At 34.4% G+C, this 25,863-nt stretch overlaps 1 protein-coding gene across 9 annotated transcripts in view; it reads left to right on the forward strand.

Moving 5' to 3' along the window:
• Nucleotides 1-25,863, forward strand: part of ADK (adenosine kinase) — a 481,834-nt gene that overhangs the window by 143,931 nt on the left and 312,040 nt on the right. For all 9 annotated transcript variants that reach the window (XR_014828152.1, XR_014828151.1, XR_014828153.1 and 6 more), the window contains exon 4: nt 16,154-16,232. Coding sequence is in view for 3 of the 9 variants with exons in the window: in XM_084997382.1 (XP_084853508.1) it covers nt 16,154-16,232 (79 nt within the window). In the remaining 6 variants the exon portion in view is untranslated. The remainder of the gene's footprint in view (nt 1-16,153; nt 16,233-25,863) is intronic.

Consider the following 25,863-nt stretch of genomic DNA (forward strand, 5'->3'; position numbering starts at 1 on the left):
AGCTAAGCAAAGAGAGCCACTTACCAATGGTAAGCTAATTAGGCTGTGTTTTATTGTAGTAGCCAAAGAAATGTATTCAGAAAAAATAAATTTCTTTAAGACTATTAGCCTTTTGGCAAAAATAATTTCTTTAAGAATTGAGAACACTGGTGGCGACATGAGTAGTTAATTAAAGAAGAGAATAATAATTTTGAGTGGTTTTCCTCAACTCTCGATGAGTCAACAAATTTTTATTGACATTGCTCAGTTTATTCAAAGATGTAATACTGAGTCTCAAGTGACTAAAGAATTAATTAGCCTCCTTGAAAAGTCTATGTAGAACAACTGCCAGCAAGATTATTTTCAAAGAAGTGAACAATGCTATTTCAGTGTTAGTCTGAAGTAGAATCTGATGTGTTCCAAGTGATGGCAATAAAAATGTGTGAAAGAGAAAAAAAGTTAATTAGATTTATAGTTTGTGAAACTGTCAAGTTTTTAATGTATATAGTTATTCATTGTATTTTTATAATTGCAAAATTATGTAAAATATTTGAATCTGTCATTTATTATTGAACCAGTAATAAAAACAGTGAACTTCATTTGATCTCATGACGAGATAAGGCCACTTTTTGCCACAAATTTGAGCTATTTGACATGGCCTACCATGCATAAGCTTGACTATTACAATTTTTTGAGGTCGTGGTCAAGATTTAAATTTTTCTAAACAGAAACACTCTCCTTTTACTACCTTTCCAGAACATTTAATGGCTTTGAACATTACCTTTTGCCTCAGACTTTATATTATTTCTTAACCATATAATTGATAGTTTCTTAATTGTGAGGCAGGCTAGCCCTTATATGTGAAACTTATACCATGGTAGTCATTTTACAGTGACCAAGGTAGTTTGAGTCACAAGTAATGTCAGTCTAGTTTATATACGTCGCAATCTTTCAGAAGCTGAAGCAGGGAGTGATATCTCCATTCACATACACATTTATAGCAGATATATTTTTCAGGCCGAAACTACAGTTGCAATAGTATTTTTTAGACCTTGGTGGAACTACAAAAATCTTCCTTGTATCAGAATCTTTTAACAGGGCAATTGAGGAGCCTCTACCTAACCTTGTGTTAGAAGTGATTAATCATCAATGTAGTGACATACAAAAAGGCAAATATCAGAGACCTCTGTAGTAGAATTATATAAATGCCTTCTAAAGGATAAATATGCTCAATTAAAATCATATGCTTGTGGATTGATACCAGTATTTGGCAGTATATCTGTGTGAAAAGACATTTTCAAAGTTGAAATATGTAAAAATCTCATTATAGATGAACGTTTGCAATCATCTTTAATGATGGGAACAGTAACTTTGAACACCCATTAAGTGAAATGTTATTTCCCCCAAAAGAATGAAATTCTTCTTACTAGTAGACCCAAGTTACCAAAGATATTTTTTGGAAATTTGTTTTCTCTCTTGTTTTATAACTACCTAAAAATATTGTTATTGTTTTTCCCTTTATCCACAAAGCCCCAAATATTTACTGTCTGACATTTTATAGAGAAAGCTTTCTGACGCTACTCTTCTCTTGAAGGAATGTCTAATTAGGAATAGTTATGCATTGAATTGATTGTCCTTTATTCTCACTTTTAAGTTCTTACATTTAGAAAATACTAAAAATGAAAATGTTCAGATTTGGAAAAGTTTATTGTCTATGTAATGTAAATTAAACCTTTGAAGTGCTTGAAAAGAAATTCACCTATAAATTATGTCAAGAGAGTATATCCTATAGGCAATCTTGCAACAAATAACTCTTCTGTAATAGCTGAGTAACTTGGGAATTCCCTAAGGCTTTGCTTTCTTTACCTTTTTTTGTTTGCTTTTGCTTCCAAATTTACTGATGATGGTTTCCTCAAAATTTTTTACTACTGAAATCTAGTATGTACTGAAAATAATTTTTATTGCACTTTGTACCGAATCCAGTGTTGGCGGTTACTTAGAAAAAAAATTGTAAATACTTCAAATTAATAAACTTCATGAGCAGTTTTATTTTAAATTCTGTGGGAAGTAAATTTTAGTATTTCATATAACATACTTTGATACATTTTATAGTGTGTATTTTGGGAAATATCTTTATGAAACAAACTTTTACATTAATATCTCAACTTGATGCAAAAAAAGTACATCTTCAGGTTTTTTGTTATAAATTAGCCCATTTTTTCCCTTACTTTATCTGAGAGCTTATTGTTATCTCATGAGTGTTCACATCTTTCACTAAAGAACGTTTGTAATCTGAACCTATCACCTACTATTCTTCAGTTAGCCATTATGAAGGATTATTGACAGTTACCTTCTGGTTGTTGATCCCTCTAAAATCATTATATTCTCATGATTATTTTATAATTAACTCCTATATATTTTGTAATTGAGCCCTAGTGTTTATTTTTAAAATTTCCTTTTATGGAGCATTTTTGTCTTTTGCTTCTGAATTATAGTTCCTTTTCTTTCTTTTTTTTTTTTTTTAAGTCCGTTTATATTCAGTGGGATTAAAAACACACTTCCACTTTTAGAGCAGATTTATCATCTACCCTTCAGGCTGTTCTTTAACATGGAGCTCTTAAGAGTGAATATCTTAAGATATTCCCCAGATGTTTTAAACTTCAGCAAACTTGTGGTTTTCTTTATTGGAATCTCTGTTTGTAGTACTCAGAAGATGAAAGAAAACATCTCCTCAGTCTCTAAATGCTTTTCATATTGGTTTTAATGTCTTTTACTACAAAGACATGCATAAAATAAAACTTTTCTATACTGATAAATTTTCAGAATCTTTCCTTTAAAAAGTGATATTCAAAATGAGAATTTCTTTAACAGTAATGTAAAAAATAATATTGTGTGCATTAACAGGAATGTAAAAAATAGTATTATGTGTTTTATATGCTTTTGAATCAACACTGTTACATGGTTTTTGGTTTTTTATGACTATAACATTTGGTTAATTGCTTAATGGGTAATGCAATAGATTTTATTCTTCATTACAGTAAATAGGGATTGAGAATGTTAAGTTTCAGGTGTTTTTCCACAATGTTGGGAGGTTTGAAATTAAAATTTTAAAGATATCAATCATTTAGCTCTTTTTTTTTCCAAAGAGGATGCCATATTGCATTTTCTCTACAAAATCAGCAGCTAAGTTCTTCCTCTATAATTATAAAAATAGTTGGTAACATTTATTGACAGCTTACTATGTTCAAGGCACATACAAATAGAATGGTAATGATTTATACTAATTGAAAGAAAGGTAAGAAAATGTATTAATAAGTGAAATGAAAGAATGAAATAGTGCACTATACACAGACACACACAAACACACCCAGACACAAACACAATTTTCTCATCTTGAGCCTGTTGTGAAGGAAGCAAGTAGGAGCACCGTATCTCACTTGTTTAGAAATAATCTGATTTTTTTCCTCACCAGATGACATCATATCTAAGTGTTAACCTAAGATTTATGTCTTACAGTTAAATTTCTCTCTAATAACAATGTTTTACATTTTTGTGTGTGGTGTTTTTTTGTTGTTGTTGTTTTTAGTTCTTTTGCCTTAATTTTCTACCTCAGGTCCAATAGATATCTGGGACATAGGCAAAATCGCAATTAACATCATATTCTTTTAAAAATATTCAGGAAAAACTTAATTTTGTTAAAATATTTACAAGTTAGTAGTCTTCTTTAAGATCCAACACGAACAGTAGCAGAAGCAAGAAGGCTCTTTTTTTTTTTTCTTTTTTTTTTTTTTTTGTCTTTCTGTCTTTTGAGGGCCGCACCCGTTGCATTTGAAGGTTCCCAGGCTAAGGGTCTAATCGGAGCTGTTGCTGCCGGCCTACTCACCAGAGCCACAGCAATGCTAGGTCCGAGTGGTGTCTGCGACCTACACCACAGCTCATGGCAGTGCTGGATCCTTGACCCACTGAGCGAGGCCAGGGATCGAACCTGCAACCTCATGGTTCTTAGTAGGGTTTGTTTCCACTGTGCCATATTGAGAACTCCAAGAAGGCTGTCATTTAATCCTTTATTACTTCATCCATCCATTTACTTATCAATTTTCTGGGGTTTTTGGTGTGTGTGTATGTATCCAGTAACTGCCAGCCACTATGCCGAAACTGTGGAATGCTGAAACAGATAGGGTCTTTAATACCATGTTTTACGAATGAAGAACCCTAATCTCAGAGAGTATAAATTATTTGCCCTATGTCAGACAATTGGATAAACAAGAAATTAAAGCCAGAGCCTGTGCTTTTAACCATTAAGAAACACTGCCTATCTTGCTGACTTGCAATTTAAAGTCATATTTTGGCTATATTGATATCAAATTTGCCTTATATGTCCGAGATAGGAATTAGACTATACTGAATATTTCTTCCTTTGTTCCTTCCTTCCTGGAGTCTCACCCTCTCCTGGCTCCTTTCTTGGTGCATCAGTGCTTCCCTTCCTCTCTGCTGGTACCTTTTCCTCTTAAATACTGATACTCCACCCAGTGCCACCCTCTACTCTAGGTTTGTTTCATTTGTCTGGGCATATAAGTCGTTTCTTTCAAAATTTTTTTCTGACTGCATTTTCCTTCTTCTTATTTTATTATTATTATTGTTTTTTGTCTTTTTAGGGCCACACCCCAAACATATGGAGGTTCCCAGGCCGGAGGTCGAATCGGAGCTGCAGCTGCCAGCCTATGCCACAGCCACAGCCACAGCAACACCAGATCTGAGCTGCATCTGTGACCTACATCACAGGTCATGGCAGTACCAGATCCTTAACCCACTAAGTAAGGTCAGAGATCGAACCTGCATCCTCCTGGGTGCTAGTCAGATTTGTTTCCTCTGAGCCACAATGGGAACTCCTTCCCTCTTCTTCCGATACTCTGATGACATAAATGTTAGATCTTTTAGTATTATCTTTTAGGTATCTGAATATTCACTAAAAACAAAATCATTTTTCTCTCTATTGCACATACTCTTTAAGATTTTTATTCATGTGTCTTCATGTATACTGAGTTTTAATTCTGTCTTCTTTCTTATGGAGTCCATCCAGTGAGCTTTAAATTTTCACTTATTGAATTTTTATTTGGTCTTCTTTATATCTTGTTTCTTAGCTGAGTCTTTCTTTTTTCCCAGATGTTTCAAGAGTTCTAGTAGTTTTGGTTGCCTGGAGTTCTTGGTTTTGGTCCTCTAGCCAGAGAGATGGGGACTTTATTTTCCAATTCGGCCACAAACTTCAGTGACTGAGAATTGTCTGGGGCTAACTAATAGGAAGATACAGAAACAGTGGTCTAAATTTAAACTTACTCAATGAATTCTTAAGCTCTTATATTAAATCATTCAGTTTGAGATATTCTCTTTTTATAGTTTACTCTGTTGAAAATTCTCCATTACCTCAGCTAGTTTATGCATTCTTTAATTCCTTGGAAATACTTATTTTGAAATCCCTTTATTTATTTCCAGTATCTAAATCATTTCTGAAAATTTTTTTGTATTGTTTTTTCATTATAGTACTTTTACACTTTGGCAAATATCTGAAGTAGGAAACTGACATTTTATTTTAGTCCCTTGGTTTCCAATTTTGTCACTTCATTGCTGTGTAATGATTAAAATTACAAAATTTTAAAACCCTTCCATCCCCATACCATTATTCTGCTAAACCCAGTGTCTGAATTTTCAGCCTCTAGGTATAACCAGGATAGATATATGTCCTCTCCTGATCCTTAGGAGAAGAGTGTCTGTGTATCTTTAGTCTTTATTCTCTCCTCCTTGGGATTTCATTTCTTGCCTATTATGTTTTTAGTTCCTTTCCTCCTGGGCCTTTGTTTGGTAAGCACTGACAGATTGGGCAAACTTTCTGGTTTTCAGGTGATTTTGGTTAACCTTTTTTGTGGGGGGGGGTTAACCTTCTTAGCTTACATTTCAGAGTTCAGTACATGTATTAGAGGACAAAGCAGCTGTGTGTTTGAGGTCCCTGAAATGTCAAATTTTGTCTCTAGTCTCCTCCTGCTAACTATAGATTCAGACAGGTCAGAAAAACAACTGCCAGTTCTGGCCTGCCCTTTGAACAGTTCTCACGTCCCTGGGTATTTATTCATTTGATCTTATTGCTTCCTTAGACCTTTGGTAGCTTTAATGATTTATAATTTGTATGACTTCTCTATTTGTTGTCAGTAGGAATGCTGTTTGTGACTCACTAGAAGGTACTCAGAATCAAAAGTTCCATATGTTATGTTTTGATAAGAGATTTACATGTTTGAGTGTTTCTGATGAGTGCTAATTTTTATAGTTTGGTAGAGTAAAGTGATTAATTATTGCTTTAATACCATCCATATCTATTACATATGTTTCTAGAACTTTTCCATCAGAGAAACTAAGGCCTCATTACAAACCATGTATTCTATGATAGGAATAACAGCCAAAACCAAAGCAACAAAGAAAAACATATAATTTGTGTTTTGGAGCTTTCTGTAGACATATGGAGGACACTCAAGGTTTGTCTCATTTTGAGAATCATTGTCTTTTCCTTATTATATGGCTTTTTTTTGGGTACAGTTAAAACTAAATGCCAAAAACTTTTACTAGTTAATGAAAATTGTACGTTGGTTTAGTGAAATTTTGTTGTGTTTTTATTGTGAGTAGAAACAATGCACATGTCAGACATCTGAATTTAGGAATAATTCATTTTATCTTAATCATCTATACTTATATACAAACTATTTAACAGTAGTGTATTGTATTATTTTATGTGCAAAGTAATTCATCCTCAGAGTTATAAATGGTAATAATTAAACTTTTAACTGCTTTAGAATTAAATAGACTTATCTAAGCAACGCATGCTTAAAACTGCTTTCTTATCAAAGAAAATAAAATTAGAGGTTGGAGAAATACTTTTAAATTACAATTCTTATAAACTAATAGCTTAACTCTGGTTTTGAATGACTGTTACTTTTTCCATCTTTTTAAAATATGCTTAAATATAAACACATGTGGAAAATGTTCTTTTGGCTTTTATCAAACTGACATTTAAGTGAATTTTTTTGAACCTCGCTAAACATTTGTGGTAAAAGATTTCAAAGCTTTGAATCTTACTATTTGCCTATGGATTTTTTCCCCCTGTGTTATTCTATTAACATTTGGTCTTAATAAGTGTAACCTGTTTAGAATTACTGATTTTTTTTCATTTATTATTTGTTTAGATGAGAAACTTAGGAAAGAACTTAATCAAAAACCTCACTTGGCAGTTTTGAATGCTTGCTTAAGGAAGTTAAGTTTTTTTCAGTTTTACTGTAAAGATTTTACTTGTGTCTTAACCCTCATATGTCTTTATGAGGTTTTCAGAATTGTTGATGTTTGGTTTCTATGCTGTGGTGATGTTAGCACAATGTGAGATCTTCTTTATCTTCTGATGGATGGTGAGATCGTCTCTCCTTTTTTTCCCCATTACTAGCATAAAAATGGCCTTAGTTACTATGAAAATGGGAAATAATTGCCCCAAGATAGAAGTAGAAATTATAAAGGATTGTTTTGTGGGTATTTTCCTGTTGACAATTCTTTTTATATTTTACATATAAGGACTTGTTTTTTTCTTTTTTTGCTTAAGAATGATTGATGCTAAGTTACAGGGGTATAACCATAAAATCTTTCTCATTTAAAATAACATTTGTTTAACAATAGGTAACTAGAAAAGGTTACACATTAAAATATAAGGAGCTATTCTGTTTTTTAATTTCTTCTCTTCCATTTTTTTTTTTTTTTTTATCCTCACTATTCTTCCTTTTATTTTTCTGAATTTTTAGAATGATATTCTGGCTGTATCTTAAAAAGTCACAACTGCCTTTTTTTTTTTTTTTTCAAAGTAGTTCATTTAGTTTTGAGTCATAATGTGTTTTATTCTAATTAGTCTTATTTTTACTTTACATGATTTTCATTTTTTTTTTAAGTTTTGGGTGGATCTTCTAATCCTGAGTCTGCCACGTATTAATTATGAGAAATTCATTAAAAGTCACTTAAACTGGGCTTGGAGGATAATGAAGCTGAATTTCCTCATTCTTCTTAAAACAAGGTCTACAAACAGAATTACACATAACCTGCACTTCAGAATTTCTAGGAGACAGATCATACTAAGATTTCAAAGTTCCTATAGGTATTAGAAGAAACATCCTGTTCCAATAGAGCTCTCCCTGCTTCTATACATCTTTCCCTCTGGAGAGCAGGGGTGGGCGGTGGAGGGCCTTAAGAGCCTATGACAAAGAAGGAAGAGATGTGGAGAATGTAGTTCAAGAATAGACATGATCACTCCTGAAAAGAAAACACATATTTGAGACCTATGTTTTGAACATTGAGCAGGTTCAGACAGACCTTCTTCCTAGTGTACCCACCTCAATCCATTCCAGTTAGATTTCTCTTTCTACTTTTTAAGTGGCTTACCCAGGAGAGCCACTGAATCTTGTCCTTCACCTCAAAATATGGAATTTTGAAAGAAGAGAGATAGTCTTTGGGAATATCCTTGATTGGTACCCCCCTTGATACTATTTTTTTTTTTAATAAGTCAGGCTTATTGAGGTATGTTGAGATGTACTTTACATGGAATAAATCTCACTTTTTTTCCCCCCCCAGGGAGCGGGCACACAGCTACTTTGTTTTATCTCTTTTTTTTTTTTTTTTTTCCCACTGTACAGCAAGGGGATCAAGTTATCCTTACATGTATACATTACAATTATTTTTTTTCCCCACCCTTTGTTCTGTTGCAACATGAATCTCACCTTTTTTAAATGTAATGTTCTATGAGTTTGGACAAATGTGTACAGTTGTGTAACTGTCACCAAAGTAGATCATTTTCATTGTCTCCCAAACTCATACTTCTTTGTAGTCATTTTTCCTCTCTGACTTCAGTTATTGACAACCATTATTCCTTCTATCCCTGTAGCCTTGCCTTATCTAGAATGTCAAATAAATGGAATCATATTGTTTGTAGTCATTTTTTGTCTGGCTTCATTGATTTGAAATAATACTTTTGAAATTCACCCATGTTCTTCTATGTGTTAGTTGTTTATTTCTTTTTATTGCTTAATTATGTTCCTTGTATGGATGTACCACAATTTGTGTATCCGCCCACTAATTAATGGATATTTGGGTTGTTACAAGAGTTTGATCATTATAAATAAAGCTCTTATAAATACTCATGTACTTGAGTTGACTGGTAAGTGTATGTTTAATTTTTTAAGAAATCACCAAATTGTTTTCTAAAGAGACTGTATCCATTTTTCATTTCCATTGACAATGTCTGAGTTTCAGTTACACTGTATCCTTGCCAGCACTTAGTATTTTTAAGCCATTCTAATAGATGTATCTCCTTATAGTTTTAATTTGGATTTCCCTAATAATTGTTGATCCAAATCTGCTTATTTGCCATCTGTATCTTTTCTTTGATAATGTTTTCTTTTTTAATTTAATTTAATTTTATTGTGGTAATGTTTCTATTAATCTTTTGCCCAGTTTTTTATTGGATTGTTTTTTTTTTTTTTTCTCATTATTGAGTTTTGAGAGTTCTTTTTATATTCTGGGTAGTATTTACGTTTTTTCATTTAAAGTTTTATTGAAGTATAGTTGATTTACAATGAGTAGTATATATTTTTCAAAGTTTATATATATATTTTTATTTATTTATTTTTTTTGTCTTTTGTCTTTTTAGGGCCACACCCTCAGCATATGGAGGTTCCCAGGCTAGGGGTCCAATCGGAGCTACAGCTGCTGGCCTACGCCACAGCCACAGCAACATGGGATCCGAGCACTTCTGCGACCTACACCACAGCTCACAGCAATGCCAGATCCTTAACCCGCTGAGGAAGGCCAGGGATCAAACCCCCAACCTCATGGTTACTAGTCGGGTTCGTTAACCACTGAGCCACTGCGGGAACTCCCAAAAGTTAATATTTTAATAAATGTTAAAAAGTATTTCTGTAACAAACACATATTTGAAATGGTAGATCAGTAATGTTTAACTCAGAAATTCTGAACAGTGCTTTTAGTACCCTTAGTCACTAGGCTCACTTAATGTTATATAATATGAAAAATACCATAGCTTTGTAAGTCACTTTTTTTAGGAATGTCAGAAATTAAAAAATTTTTATTTCTAAAGTTTGCTTTTAAAGTTCTCGCATGTGTCTTTGCTATTTTTCTTGCCAATTTAGATCATTGCTTGCATAATTTATTTAGAGTTAAAAAGATTAATTTCTTAACCTAAAATCTGAATGATAATAAGAATTTAAAATGTCCTACATTTTAAAAATTTCTTTGGATCTTATAAGTTGAACTAGACCATACTGGGTCCTCAGATTACATAAATAAGACTTAGTTTTTCATTCAGATACTTATGTATGGATCATTCAGTGGAATTAAAAGTCCTGTGATTGTTTTTCTAAGGTAGAATAAATAGATTCATCTTCCAAAAGCCCTGTTCTCCTTACTCTTCACACTCCTAACTTACTTTTGTGTGATGGGCATTCTTTATTCTTGAGTGCTGTTTTCTGAGCAGAGCAGGCTTATCACATTGAATATATTATGTTAGACTCTTCTTGTGTTTACCTCTTACAATTCAGTGAAAAATCATATAGCGTTTGTTCCTCATTCTAAGTTTGTAAAGTGTAAGCTAGTTTGAAATTAGTATGCTTTAAAATCAGGCAGCACAATCTAAATATTCTCTTCAGTATAGCATCATAATTTTCTTCCATTAAGCTTTTTAGTTATTGACTTTCTCATAACTTATCTGCCCATGTTGTAGTTAGTATAATAATTAACCGCTTTTGAAAAGCTGAATCCCTTTGTAGTGTACTATTCTGTATTTATTTCTGTGAATACTTTTGCCTTGACTTCAATGCCAAATGGGCTTTTATGCTAAAGGATGGATTATGTTAGCGTGCCTATGTTTACTTTGGTCATTTACGCACTGCCCAGCTGTTCCACAATTAGAAACTCTTCACTGCTGCTAGTAGCATGCTTATAATCATCAGTATTATTTTTACCAGATGTTTTGCTATCTTTTAGTAGACTTTAAATTTTGAGATTTGATCATTTTCATATGATATGTTTACTGTGCATACTTAAGCCACTCTGAGGTATGGTTTAATACTAAACCAGGGTTAAAAAACTAGTATTTAGTCACAGCTTAGCCTATCATGTTAGCATTTGAAAGTCTCTTCACATCATTGTATTTCACTTTTCTTCTCAAAAGCAAAGCACATATATAGATGTTTGTCATATTATTCTCAGGAATTATCAGTTGTTTATAGAGTATTTAATAATATGTGATATGAGAGTGGAAAGCATTACTTAGAATTTAAATTCCCCTATACACTACCAGCACAAGTGTTAAAATTGTTTAGAAGTATATGATATATGGTTTTCTCCTTTTTTGTGTCTGTGTATATTATCTTTCCTTGCTTTGTGGTGCTGCTATGCTTTTGTTCATTTATATATGTATGTGCGCGTGCGCGTGTGTGTGTGTGTATCATATTTGTTGACAGTGAGTCACACTTGGAAGAGGAAGCAAACATATACTTCATTATTCATATTGAAATGTGAGGTCCTCTAATTTTTGTGCCCCTTGAACTGATGTTAATAACATTATTAGGCAAAAATCTTGTGTTTTGTAGAAAACCCTTCATTGGCTGGACTGAGAAGAATGATACACTGATTTCCATGTGTTTGTAATTAACAAATATTTCTGAGACTTCAGTTCTGAATGTGAATAAGTAGTGTGTTTTGTGGCCTTCATATGTGACCTTTGTTAGACAATCTACTCAGATGCTTTATGGCTCACTTTCCTTGTTTGTTAAATAAAGCCATTCTTCTAGATCCCTTTTAGTTCTAAAACTGGTCATGTTTACAATTGACTCTTCAACAACACAGGTTTGAACTGTATGGGTCCTCTTAATAAGTGGCTTTTTTTCAATAAAGGTAGTTTACAGATCTTTAACTCAGTGTGGAATAGTTCGTTTGATTAGAGATCATAGTATGTGGAATCAAAAGAACTAGTGTTTGAATCCTGATTTTATCCAGATCGTTTCAGTGTCCTGCCCTTGGGTAAGTCATTTATCAATTTCTTTGATTTTGAGACAGAGATAGCAGTCTCTAGATTTTTCCTCAGAGTGCTGGGCCTCCCCTCCCAAACCCCCATCCCACATGAAGGCAGTTGAAGGTTCTCCACATAACCACCCTCAGTCTCCATGGTTCCACATCCATGGATTCAGCCAACTGCGGATTGTGTAGTATGTAGGTATTTACTGAAAAAAAAATATTGAAAAAGGAGCTAATAATATCCACCCCAGAAACTTGTAGTGAGCATTCTAAAAAATGATGATATAGATTAAGTGTTTAGAACAGTAACTTTTGGGGACTTCCCGTCGTGGCTCAGCTGTTAACGAATCTGACTAGGAACCATGAGGTTGCGGGTTTGATCCCTGTCCTTGCTCTGTGGGTTAAGGATCCGGCGTTGCCGTGAGCTGTGGTGTAGGTCGCAGATGCGGCTCGGATCCTGTGTTGCTGTTGCTGTGGCTGTGGCGTAGGCTGGCGGCTACAGCTCCGATTAGACCCCTAGCCTGGGAACCTCCATATGCCACGGGAGCCACCCTAGAAATGGCAAAAAGACTAAAATAAAATAAAATAAAGCAGTAACTTTTGATGTACAATAAGTATATAAATGTGAGCTGTGGAACCTAAACCTCCAAGGGTTCTGAGATCCCTTATATTTTAGAAAAAGTAAGTAATAATTAAACAAGTTTCTTTGTTTCAGTTATCTCAAGGCTTTTAATATGCTGATATACACACATTTCCTCCACTTATTTGGTCACGTAATTCTTTTTCTCTAGAACATCTTGCAAAGCTAATGTTCTTTTTAAACCATAACAGTCTAGCTGCTGGCCTCATGAGGCTATAGATATTCAAATTTAAGTTAAAGTTCAGTAAAATGTAAAATTTAGTTCATCATTCACACTAGTGATATTTCAAGTGTTTAGTAACCATTTGTGGCTGGCTAATGGCTATCATTCCTGGACACACGGAAACCCAACATTTCCACTATTACCAAAAAATTCTATTTCATGGTGTGGGAGATTTCGATAACAAAGTAAACAATAGATTATATACTTGGTTTACTGTTATTTTAGTATCTATAACAAATTTAGGCTCATCTCGTTCTTCCCAGTATAACTATTGGATTTTTAGTCATTGGAAGGAAGACATTAATGATGAAACAGAGAAGGCTATAACCTAAGAAAAGATTCTTGAGAACGTAAGAAAGGATTATATTGCTGTAGCAACCACAAACTGGGGTGGCTTGCAACAGAAATTGCAGAATTGCAGGGGGGTCGGGGCAGAAGTCTGAAATCAAGGTATTAGCATTGTTGAGCTCCTTCTGAAGAGCCTAAGGGAAAATCCTTCCTTGCCTCTTCCAGGTTTGAATGGTGTTGGCATTCCTTGGCTTATGGCCACATCACTCCAGTCTCTGCCCCCATCTTCATCTGGTTTTCTTCTCTCTGTCTTCTTTTTCTTCCTCCATTTTAAGAATACCTGGCATTGGATTTAGGAGTCCCACAGGTAGTTCAGGAAGAGAATCTTATCCCAAGATCCTTAATTTAATTTTATATGCAAAGACCCTTTTTTCAAATAAGTTACATTCACAGATTCTGGGGGGACCCATTTCCTTTGGAGGAATTGGCTTTTGAAAGTGGAAGGACTACAAATGAGCATAGCAATCGATCAATTTAATTTGTTCATTCACTTTCTTCTTCTCCAATCCCTAATAGCACTCTTAGCTGATGCTAGTTCAGAAAGTAATTAAAAGAGAACGTTTCCTGGAGTTCCCTGGTGGCCTAGTGGTTAAGGATCCAGTGTGGTCGCTGCTGGGGCTTGGGTCACTGCTGTGGCATGGGTTCTATTCCTGACAGAAGGAAGGAGAGAGGGAAGGAAGGAAGGAGCGAGGGAGGAAGGGGGGGAGAGAGAGAGAGAGAACATTTCCTAAACTACTATAACTACCTATCTGTCTGCATTTAGGAATGTGTACTTTGCCTTCTCTCCTGTTATTACATTAGTATGATTAGTGGTATAGGAATAATGCTGTCTGTATTTTGGGAAGGTTTGCAAATTATATTTATTGACATATCAGTGCTTTATAGATGGAATCCCAAGGCACTTAGCAATATGGAAGTAGATATAATAACTCCATTTTCCCAGTCCTGATGTAACCATCTCTGCATTTATATCTTTCTATTTTGAAATCCTGTGAAGTGTTTCATTTGAATAAAAGGATATACCTCTATATTTAAAATTTTTTAAGTTTTGAAAATACTTTCCAAGACTGAAAGCTTCCTTAAATACTCACATCTCAATCTTTGTCTACTTTGATCCTTTGTAGCATTTGCTGTGTACATTGAATACATTTTATTTGGTAACTTCGTCTTTTCTAATTTTCTCTTTTTTCATATATATTCATCTTTTTTCCTTCCAAAGTTTGTACCTACTTTAAAATTAAAATATACCCCTGTGCCCTTTGGATATTTCCCATAGCATCTAACATGTTAGAAATATGAAGTAGAGAATATGGATTTGTGGTCTCTATTATTAAATGCCATCTATTTTTTGAGGCTCATTTGAATCACTGTCCATAGCTCTTTTGCTGAGTATGTGTATAAGGGGTTTATATGGATTGTCTTGTATGGAAAGTTTTATATGTAGTGAGTGCATGTATTTTCCTGGAGAGAAGTTCTGTAGTCGTTATCAGATGCCAAAATAATGAAGAATCAAAGCTTTAGATCATCTCTCCCTGTACCTTTATTTGCAGAAACAGAAATTGTGATACCATATATCTTGCCCAAAATCATTAACAACCCAATGTAATTTCCCTATTCTTTACATTCTAGAACAATAGCTTTTATGATATCTAAAACTATTAGAACTTATTAAAATGTACATTTGTAAATATTCTAGAGTTCAGCATTTAATATAGGAAAATATGCCTTGCTTATAAACAGTAATAATTGATAAATTTTTATTTTTACCTTTAGTTTAATTGTTATTATAGTCAGTCTTTATTTATTTATTTACTTTTTAATTAAGGTATGGTTGATTTACAGTGTTGTGCAATTTCTGTTGTACAGCAGATTGACTCAGTCATACATGTATATACATTCATTTTTTATTTTACTTCCCATAGTGGTCTATCCTAGGAGATTGGATATAGTTCCCTGTGCAATACAATAAGTCCTCATTATTTATCCATTCTAAATGTAATAGTTCCCATTTACTAAGCCTGAAGTCCTAGTCCATCCCACTTCCTCACCTGTCCCCCTGGCAACCACAAGTCTGTTCTCTATGTTTGTGAGTCTGTTTCTGTTTTGTAGATAGGTTCATTTGTGCCATATTTTAGATTCTGTGTATAAATTATATGGTATTTGTCTTTCTGATTTACTTCACTTAATATGATATCTTTAGTTGCATTCATGTTGCTATAAGTGGTATTATTTCATTCTTTTTTATGCCCGAGTAGTATTCCAGTGTGTGTGTGTGTGTGTGTGTGTGTGACCATTTCTTAATCCATTCAACTGTTGATGGACATTTCTGTTGTTTCCATGTCTTGGCTGTTGTGTATAGTACTGCTATGAACATGGGGGTGCATGTATCTTTTTGAATTATAGTTTTGTTCAGATACATGCCCAGGAGTGGGATTGCTGGATCATTTGGTAGTTCTATATTTAGTTTTCTGAGTAACCTCCATACTGTTTTCCATAGTGATTGTACCAGTTTACTTTCCCACCAACAGTGTAGGAGGGTTCCCTTTTCTCCACACCCTCTCCAGCATTTGTTATTTGCAGACTTATTGATGATGGCCATTCTGACTTGTATGAGGTGATTACCTCATGTAAGCCTATGTATTTTAAATTCTTATAGTTGTACATTTATGGGAAGAATTTCTTAAGTATGGAGATTTAGCAAAGTTATTTTTTATGTAATATTTTAATTCATTTGTTCAACATAATTATATAATTCATAAATTTTCACTAATGTGATTTAATACACATAATGAGAAAAATTTGCATTTTGACAGTTGACAAATGCTAACTTAATTTTTTTAATGTGATTTTTCTTTTAGGTTTGATGAACTTGTAAAAAAATTCAAAGTTGAATATCATGCTGGTGGCTCTACCCAGAATTCAATTAAAGTGGCTCAGGTTGGTTAATTGTTTTAAAGATGATAAAGAAATAGATTCAAAATGATTTTAGACTTTCGGTCATTGCACATAATTGTTCCAGTCTATATTTTGTTATATTTTGTTGCTGCAGAATATTTTTGTTGGTTTTGAATGTTTATTGTTATTTATATTTTTTTTTAGGTACTTGTTGTATTCTTCAGTTGTTTTTTTACAATTTGTCATATCTTAGTGACTTTCAGAAATTCCTTGTACTTTATCGATAGTATTCCTTTTTAAATTCTGTAAGCTGGAAGTGTTCCTTATCTGTTATTTATACTTCAACTTGGAATATAGTGTCTTTTTCTGTGCCAGACTTTTTAGTTTTCTTTTTTTTCTAGCGTAATTAAACTTGATGATTTCTGCGTTTCATGTCCTTAGAAAGGACATTCTTTTATCAAGATACTATAAGTTTTCTTGTGTTACATATAAATACTTACATCTATGTATCTTTAAAATGCATGTAATATGTATAATTCATATATCTATATCTATCTTTAGTGCCCCTTATTTTGACATAAACTCTTCAAGTCAACCAGCCTAATCTAATCTTAAGTGGAAGTGTCCGTGTTCTATGTCACCTTCCAATTATGAAGGACATTAAAAAGCTTTACAAACTTCTGGTTTTTACCTATGTGATTTGTAAACTAGCTCAAAATCCTGCTCACTGCAGTCAAGTCATAGGTCAACTCTGATGAACTCAGGTTATTTTGATTTTTTTATTGATTCATGCTTTCCTTTTGAATTTTAATTAAGGACTGGAGAAGTAGAAAATTGACAAAGGTTGAACAATTTCCCTTTTTTCTGAACTTTTATTAAATTTAGACGTACAGATTTAGACATACTTCCAAAGCTCAAATTTAATTATAGTATTAAAATATTTCAGGTTGTAAAATTTTATATGCAGTGGTCTGAAAAAGTCTTTGTATTTGTCAGTTGATTTTTTTTTTTTTTTTAAACATTCTGGTGATGACTTTGTGGCCTCAGTTTAACAGAAAAAAGGCAGTTTACTTTTTGTTCTTAGATATTTGTGTTAGTCTTCTCAGGATGCATAACAAAATACTACAGGCTGGGTAGCTTAAGCAAGATGAATTTATTTTAAGCCTGGAGGCTGGTTATTCTTCAAGATCGAGGTGCTGTCAGGTTTGGTTTCTGGTGAAGCTTCCAGGAGGTATGTAGATGCTGCCTTCTCATTGTGTCCGCATGTGGGCTTTTTTCTGTTCTGAGAGAGAGAGAAAGAGAGAAGTTCTTCCTCTTATAAAAATGCCAGTTCTGTTGGATGAGGCCCCCGCCCTTAGGACCGTATTTAACTTTAATGGTCTCCTTTAAGGTCCTTCTCCAAATATAATCACCTTGTAGTTTAGGACTTCAAAATATGATTTGGACAAGGGGAGTAAGGGAACACAATTCTATCTATAACAGATGTCTTTTTTAAAGCCCCAGTCTATCAAAGCACATTCTACAACCTTTCCAGTCTTTTCTCCTTCTAGTTCTGGGAGGCTGAGCTGTCCCCTAGTAAAGTCTGTCCTTTTTTGAAGCTCTCCATCATTTTCTCTTTTAACTACTATCCTAACTACTATCAATTTCTTATCTTTCCAAAGTTTATAACATATAATTAATATCAAGGTGTTCATTGGATTTCTACCTGATATGGGTCTCATTAATAAAATAATTATTGCTTAAGCATTATATTTTTTAAAACTTAATACTTCATGTAGACTCTAACAGTGTATCCTGTTAATGGTTTATTAGTTTCTCTATTGTACAAAGAAGTAAAGAGAATTAAAGTTTTGGGTAGCTCATCCAGTATTTTAAATTTGTTATTAGTGGTATTTTTACTTTTATTTTTATTTGTTATTTTATTTTTTGTCTTTTTTTTGGGCCGCACCTGCGGCATATGGAGGTTACCAGGCTAGGGGTCAAATCGGAGCTATAACACCACAGCCATAGCAACGCAGGATCTGAGCCGCACCTGCGACCTACACCACAGCTCACGGCACCACAGGATCCTTAACCTGCTGAGTGAGCCCAGGGATCAAACCTATGTCCTCATGGATGCTAGTCAGACTCATTTCCACTGAGCCATGACGGGAATTCCATATTAGTGGTATTTTTAGAATTGAAATCTTATCCTGATTTCTAGACTATCAACCTTTCTTTTATACCATACACAGAGCTTTTCAATTCAGGTCAGCCAACATGTATTGATCTATATAATACTGTGTGCTATGTGATAGATTTATTAATAAATAAGACATGTTCCTTGTTTCCCAAATTCTTTTTTTTTTTTTTTTTTGTCTTTTAAGGGCTGCATCCATGGCACATGGAGGTTCTCAGGCTAGGGGTCTCATCGCCGATGTAACCCCTGGCCTATGCCACAGCCATAGCCACAGCAACGCCAGAACTGAGCTGCGTCTGTGACCTAAACCACATCTCATGGCACTGCTGGATCCTTAACCCACTGAACGAGGCCAGGGATCGAACCTGCATCCTCATGGATACTAGTCAGATTCATTTCTGCTGAGCCATGACGGAACTCCCCAAAATGCTTGGTTACTTTGTGAAACTTGCGGTTTCTCTTTTAACTACTATCCTAATTTTTCCTTTTCTTTTTTCCTTCCCTTCTTCATCATCATTTAAATTCCTACTGTGTGCCAGGTGGTTAGACGTTGGTGATGCAGGTGTTCATAATGGACTTGTATCATACTCATGAAGCTTTTATTATAAAAATATATTTGGGGATGGGGTGGAAAGAGAGAACTGCAAGCTATTAGGTACAATATCATGTTATAGGTGCAATCATCTCTACTCCTAAGAGACAAACAGATTTATAAGAACCAGAATAAAAATGCATCAGTACTGAATTATTTGATTTTTGCCAGTTTCTAGAAAGTTGAAGGCAAAACTCAATATAACACCTCTAACATGATGTTCAATTCCTAGTTGAATCACAATTCCCATTGTTCCAGTATGATTTGTATCATATATCCTAAATTTTAGGAAGTTTTAAATTTGAACTAGGAAAATTGAAAGAGATACCCATGAATAGCAGTTTTTCTTTGCCCAACTTGAACTCTTACTCCATCCCTAACATAAGACTGGTTTAGCTGTCTTCGTTCTAATAAGATTTTTCTCAAACTGTTAGTGGAACCTCTCAGAGGCTGGCAAAAGAGGCAAGGGTAATTGCTAGCTTTGTTCTAGAGGTATTGTTTTAAAAGCAGAGCACTTTTGCTTTCTATTTTGCATATTGCTTCCAAATAGAATTTAATTCTTTAAAAAATTTTACTGCCTACCACACATCCATTAGAATGGCTACTGTCACATAAATAAAAAATAACAAATGTTGGCAAGGGTACAGAAAAATCAAAGCCCTGTATACTATTGGTGGAAATATAAGATGGTGTAGCCATTGTGGAAAACAGTATGGTGGTTTTTCAAGAAATTAAAAAAGAATTACCATCTGGGAGTTCCTGTTGTGGCTCAGCGTGGTAAGAACCTGATATAGTGTCTATGAGCATGCAAGTTCGATCCCTGGCCTCGCTCAGTGGGTTAAGGATCCTGTGTTGCTGCAAGCTGTGGTGTAGATCACAGATATGGCTCAGACTGGCATTGCTGTGCCTTTGGTATAGGCCAGAACTTCCATATGCCACAGGTGTAGCCCTAAAAAGGAAAAAAAAAAAAAAAATAGCTACCATCTGATTCAGCAGTTCCACTTCTGAGTATGCTATGGATGGAAACTTTGTGAACCCCTAAATTCATACCTTAAAACTCTAACCCCCAATATGATATTTAGAGTCTTTGAGATCTTACTTGGGTAGATGAGGTCATGAAGGATTGCATCATGAGGAATTAGTGCCCTTAGAAGAAGAGATGTCAGAGACCACTCCCTCTTGTGTTCCTTCTTCCTGTCCCTCCTCCTCCCCTTAAGGGGACACAATGACAGGGTGGCCATCTATAAGCCAGGAAGAAAGTCCTCACTAGGAAAGAAATCAACTTTATCTTGATCTTGGATTTCCAGAAATCCAGAAAAAAATTCTTTTGTTGAAGCCATCCAGTCTATGATATTTTGTTACAGCAGTCTCAGCAGCCTAAAAGAGGTTACATACCCAAAAGAATTAAAATCAGAATGTTGAAGAGCTATGTGTACACCCTGTTGTTCCTAGCAGCATTATTCACAAAAGCTAAAAGATGGAAGCCACCCAAATGTCCTTCAGGAATGAATGGATAAACAAAATGTGGTATGTGCGTATAGTGGTAGATTATGAGTCCTTAAAAAAGTGAGGAAATTCGGACACATACTGCAGTGCAGATAAATCTTGAGGGTACATGCTAAGTGAAATAACCCAGTCACAGAAGAACTAGTAATGATGGTTCCACTTACATGAGGTTCCTATATTAGTCAAATTCTTAGAGTTGGGAAATATAATGGTGATTTGTAGGGCTTGTGCGAAGGTAAAATGAGGAGTTATTGCTTATTGGGTATAGGGTTTCTGTTTTACAAAATGAAAAGAGTTGTAGAGGTGAATGGTGGTGATGGTTGTACAACAAGGTGAATGTCCTTAATGCTACTGTGCTGTATGCTTAAAAGTGATTAAAAATTTTGCATACGTCTATTTGACCACAATTAAAAAATAAGTTAAAAAGTAGATTCTAGAAATGCTTCAATAGGAGGTGATATCAACTTGATTCAAATTATGGATTTCATTTGCTTATTCAATAATCAGTGAGTCAACATACCAAGTCAAGAGCATAGGCTTGCTCCTGAGTCATTAGGAGTTCATTAGAACTGGGTTTGAGTTCAGGCTTTGTCACTTTACTGGCTGTAAAGCTACTTTTCTGGGCCTTTCATCTGTAAATATAGAGGTTAAAGCTTAACTCAGATGAAATTCATACAGGTTAATGAGATTATGAATGTTTTAAAAAACGCTTTTTAAAAGAAAATTTGGAATCCCCTAGGGTTGAAGGGTTTTCCCCTGACCCTGTTTTCCTGAATTTTCTTCATCTTAATAAAATGTCAATTTACCCATTCATGGACAGAACAACCAGATTTGTGGCTCTCATTCACTTACAAATACTTATCTTAGTTTAGTCCTCAGTTGAACATCTTGTTTGGCTTTTCAGTTTCCCTAATATTTTGAGAGTGCTTTTCCGTTTTGATTGATGATCCAACTATATAATTGCCCAATTATAATTTATGACTGGATAAACCACACAGTTTTGAAAAACATTCCTGTAGAAGTACTTTACTTTGGAAGGAGGATTTCTCAGATTTTCCTTGGCTCATTAATAGAAAGAACTGATTCCTTTGTACATAAAGACGGTATTTATGGGCATTTTCTATGTGCTAGTCATTGTCCCTCTTACTAACTGGTAACAGAAACTGTGTTGTTTAAATTTTAAGTAAAATCTGATAAAATAATTAGAGCTTTAGTGTGAACAGTCCTGATGTAGTCTTACTTGAATCTAATGTGGTGGATGAGTGAGGTTAGGCTTTAAGCTATCTAAAAAGTCTAGCCAGGTACAGCCCACCAGGGAAGGTGCCGGGTTTTGTTTTATGTTTGTGTGTTTGATTGGTTGGCTTTGAACCAACCGTCTTCTTATCCATTTGTGTTCTCCTTCGCCTTGGAAAACAACTGGATTGCAGTCTTCCATTTTATCTATCATTCTAGATTACTGAAAAATCAAATATTGGGCAACACATATAAGTTCAGTATAGCCACACCAACTGAATGGCCACCAGGTGCTGTGAACTGGTGATGATAAGGATTTGATCATCATCAAAGTATTCATAAGCTATTTAATTCTATATATTTTTATTTGGTCTCTATCGTGTGTAATGTGATTTTTCTGTATGTGTTTTATGTAATAGGTATTTTGAGAATAATTCAATTATTCTGTAAAGACAAGAAAAATAACAGGATAGATGAAATTCATAGATATTAAACTAGTAACTTATAAGATTGTACATAGACTGGCTGAATGGATACAAAAACAAGACCCATATATATGCTGTCTTCAAGAGACCCACTTCACTTCTAGGGACACATACAAATTGAAAGTGAGAGGATGGAAGAAAATATTTCATGCAAACGGGGATCAAAAGAAAGCTGGAGTAGCAATACTCATATCAGACAAAATAGACTTTAAAATGAAGAATATTTTCAGGGACAAAGAAGGAAATTACATAATGATCAAAGGATCAATCCAAGAAAATGATAGAGCCGGGAGTGGACCAGATCTGGCTTGACATTTTATTGTACCAGAGATCCACAGGATCCGTGTCAGAGCAGCCTCGGAAACAGGGTTGAGTGCAAGCCGCTGAGGGATTTTTGTTGCCTCTCCTTGGCGAGGTAACTTCAGTCTTGCCAGGGTAATCCTGGGTTGAATGTGAAAACAAGTTGTGCCTTGTTGAACCGTATGATGTCATGGTCAAGAGCGTAGACCATGGAGCCGGACCAGGTCCGAAGCCTGCTCTGAACTCTCAATGTGACTCTGGGCAGCTCCCAGGCTTCAGTCTCCTCCTAGAAGGGAAGTAGCAGTACCTGCCTCCCCAGCTCATGGTGAGGACTGACAGCTAATACCCGCAAGGTATGGAGAAGGAGGTCTGGCACATTGAATGCATTCCACAATTATTAGCACTTCTCCTCCATCCCTCCTGTTGTTATTATTAATTATATTTCAGTGCTTTCAAATCATATTTTGCCTTTTGGAATCCTGTGAATTTTCAGTGATGGTTATTTTGGGATGAGTATAGTTATTGTGTGTAAAAATATGCTCATTCATGGCTCTGTGTAAAAAAATAAAAAGATTGTGGCAAAACTCATAGGATGTTTTAAGTATAGATAGTAAATAAGTAAGTAGCTTGGGAAACAGGCAAAGTTGATAAGACTTGTTAAATATAAATAGCAAGTAGGTTTCTATCCGATAAGACTGCTAAAGATAGAATAAAACTGTACTGTAACAAACAAGTATTACTTCTGGATAGAAAGGGATGGAAAGACCCTATTATGATCATATACCACTGCGCTGACAGTATATATTACCTCCCACAAGACAAATCATTAGTGAAACTCTTCTCATTCTGGCTCCATATGCATATAACCCAGGAGAGGCAAATAAAGCCATGACATCAAGCTTTAGTGTCCTTGCTTTTTAAGATCTCCCAGGGACTCCTGTCTGAGGGCCTGCTTCCTCAAACTGTAGGTGAGCGAGGTTGAGAATAGGTTCTCATAACTATACCATCAGCATGAGGGAAGGCAGATGAGGTGGAAGGCAGGTGATGTTTGAACATTCAGGAGTGTTGTCCTTAGCATCCTGAGTGTTAAACTTACCCTGTCTCTTTCCTTTGCTTCTTGTTGTGTGTTTTAAATAGATAAATCTGTGACTTCAATATCTTAATTTGGTCAGAAGGCTTTTTCTGTTGTGTGCCCTCTGAGATAGATTGCTTATGTATGTACTTGGACTCTACCAGGGCTTCAAGGTAATTTCCCTACACAACAGCAGGTTTGCATCGATTTCTCCTTGTTCAGTACTTTAACAACAGTAATTCAGGAACCATAGAAAAATATGCAAGAACATCGAAGGTGAATGTTCTTCGCAAAAATCATCACCTCTGTGAAAGGATCAAATGTCATATGGACAGTAAAGGTTAACACTTGACAATGTAGAGCTCATTCTGTCAGATCTTACCGACAATCATGCTTTGATGTCAAGTGATGTGATAAATCTCTTCAACAAGGAAATGTTCCCATGAGCTGTTAGATACTTTAATTAGTTAAAACATGTTCTTGAAGATTTTAATGAAACCACAGGCACCATAAAATATTGTTATCATGTCCAACTACAGTTCTAGACTTTTCTCATCTCTGTATTTGACAGTGCAGATTTAAATTTTGGCAAATTCTTTGCAACGTCAACTTCTTAGTAATGAAAATAAAAAGATTTTATGTTTTAAATATCCTGCACACCTTGTATACAGCCCTTCTAAAAAGGGATGTGATTTGCTTGCCTGTGATTGATGTTCTCATAGTGAATGTTTTTGGTCACTTTTCAGTTTTCTTAAAATATGCAGATACACTTAAGGTGATTTCTTACTTTAAAGAAATAGACGGATAGAGCCTCTTTGGACATGTGCCTAAAACATGGCTGTAATTGTTGCTGGACTTAGAAAATAGGTCCTGCAGTATAATATTTTAAAAATGTGAGACAAGAAGGATGTCCTTGTCTAATGTAATACATTTAAGATGAGAATGGAAGGATTACAGTAAAACAAAAATTTACATGCTATTTCTCCAAAAATGTTTGATGATATTTGAAGAGGCCATAAGGAACCTGAAAAAAAAAAAAAACCCTCATACAACAAACATATGACTCAGTTTTATGTAATATGACTGCTCTATATCTCAAGAGGGGAAAAGGTTACTATCAAAGGGCAGCCAACTTATATGGAATTTTCTCAATTTCTTTACTAAAACTGCAACTTAGAATCCAACTTTGACAGCACTGTTGAAATCACTGTTGTGCTTTGGAGTGTTTTGAAATAATGTTCATTTTAGTCAGGAATAGTATATTTAATGAATCTATAAATGGAAAGGAAATGACTGAATAAACAGTTGAATATCAAAACAAGCATTTAGATTCAGGATAGGTCAATATTTTGTAGAGGTAGAAACCAATTCTTCTATATCTAAGTACCTGCTATTACTATTAAGTAAAATCCTAAGTATTCCATGCTCAAATGCTATTGTTGGAAAGATATTTCACTTGATGGCATCATGTGGACTTAATGAGAGTAATGCCATAAGTCAAAATGAATTTTACATTTAAATATACTCAGCTTTACCACACTTTAAGAAGGTGCCCCAATAATTCTAAAAAAACACAGAATAAAAATGTTCTTTTATTTCATGGGACAAAAAGGAACATGCCATGTTATTTTTTTTCTTAATTTTAGTAATATCTGTTTAATCCAGTTATACTTACTCTTCTTTTTAAAAATCTTATGTCTATGTGTGTTAAGAATATATAGTATGGCTTGTAAAAGTTTATCTAATAAAGAGGTAAGGAAAAGTTAAAATAAGTTGCTGTATTTAGTTAAACAAAAAACCCAATTATTATATTTTCTTATACATACTATTTAGTCCTACTTTTCATTATTGCTAACTGTCACTGTTAACTATTCCTATTATTATATTTAAAATAATAGCACTTATGTGACAGAATAATAAATAATTTAAGTTCTGTGTTGGTATGCTCATGCTTCCATAACAATACATGGACTAGGTGGCATACACTTGAGAAATTAATTTTCTCACAGTTCAAGCAGACTTAGAAGTCTAATATCAAGGTGTTAACAACTTTGGTTTCTTCTGGTCCTCTCTTCTCTTGCTTCATCTTCACGTAGTTGTCCTTCTGTGCAATCCCCTCGTGTCTCCCTATGTGTTTCTATCAATACTTAGAAGAACTCAGTTCAGACTGGATTAGACCCTACCATAAATGCCTCACTTTAACTTAATTATCTCTTTTTTAAAAGTACCATTACATTCTGAGATCTTGGAGGTTAGAGCTTCAACATAGAAATTTTGGTAGGACACAATTCAGTCCCTGTTAAGTA

Source organism: Sus scrofa, chromosome 14, assembly GCF_054392235.1.
Source record: "Sus scrofa isolate SSC_HxYL_T2T_F1_AM1 chromosome 14, Sscrofa_HxYL_maternal_Yorkshire_Landrace_v2.0, whole genome shotgun sequence".
Lineage (NCBI taxonomy): Eukaryota > Metazoa > Chordata > Mammalia > Artiodactyla > Suidae > Sus > Sus scrofa.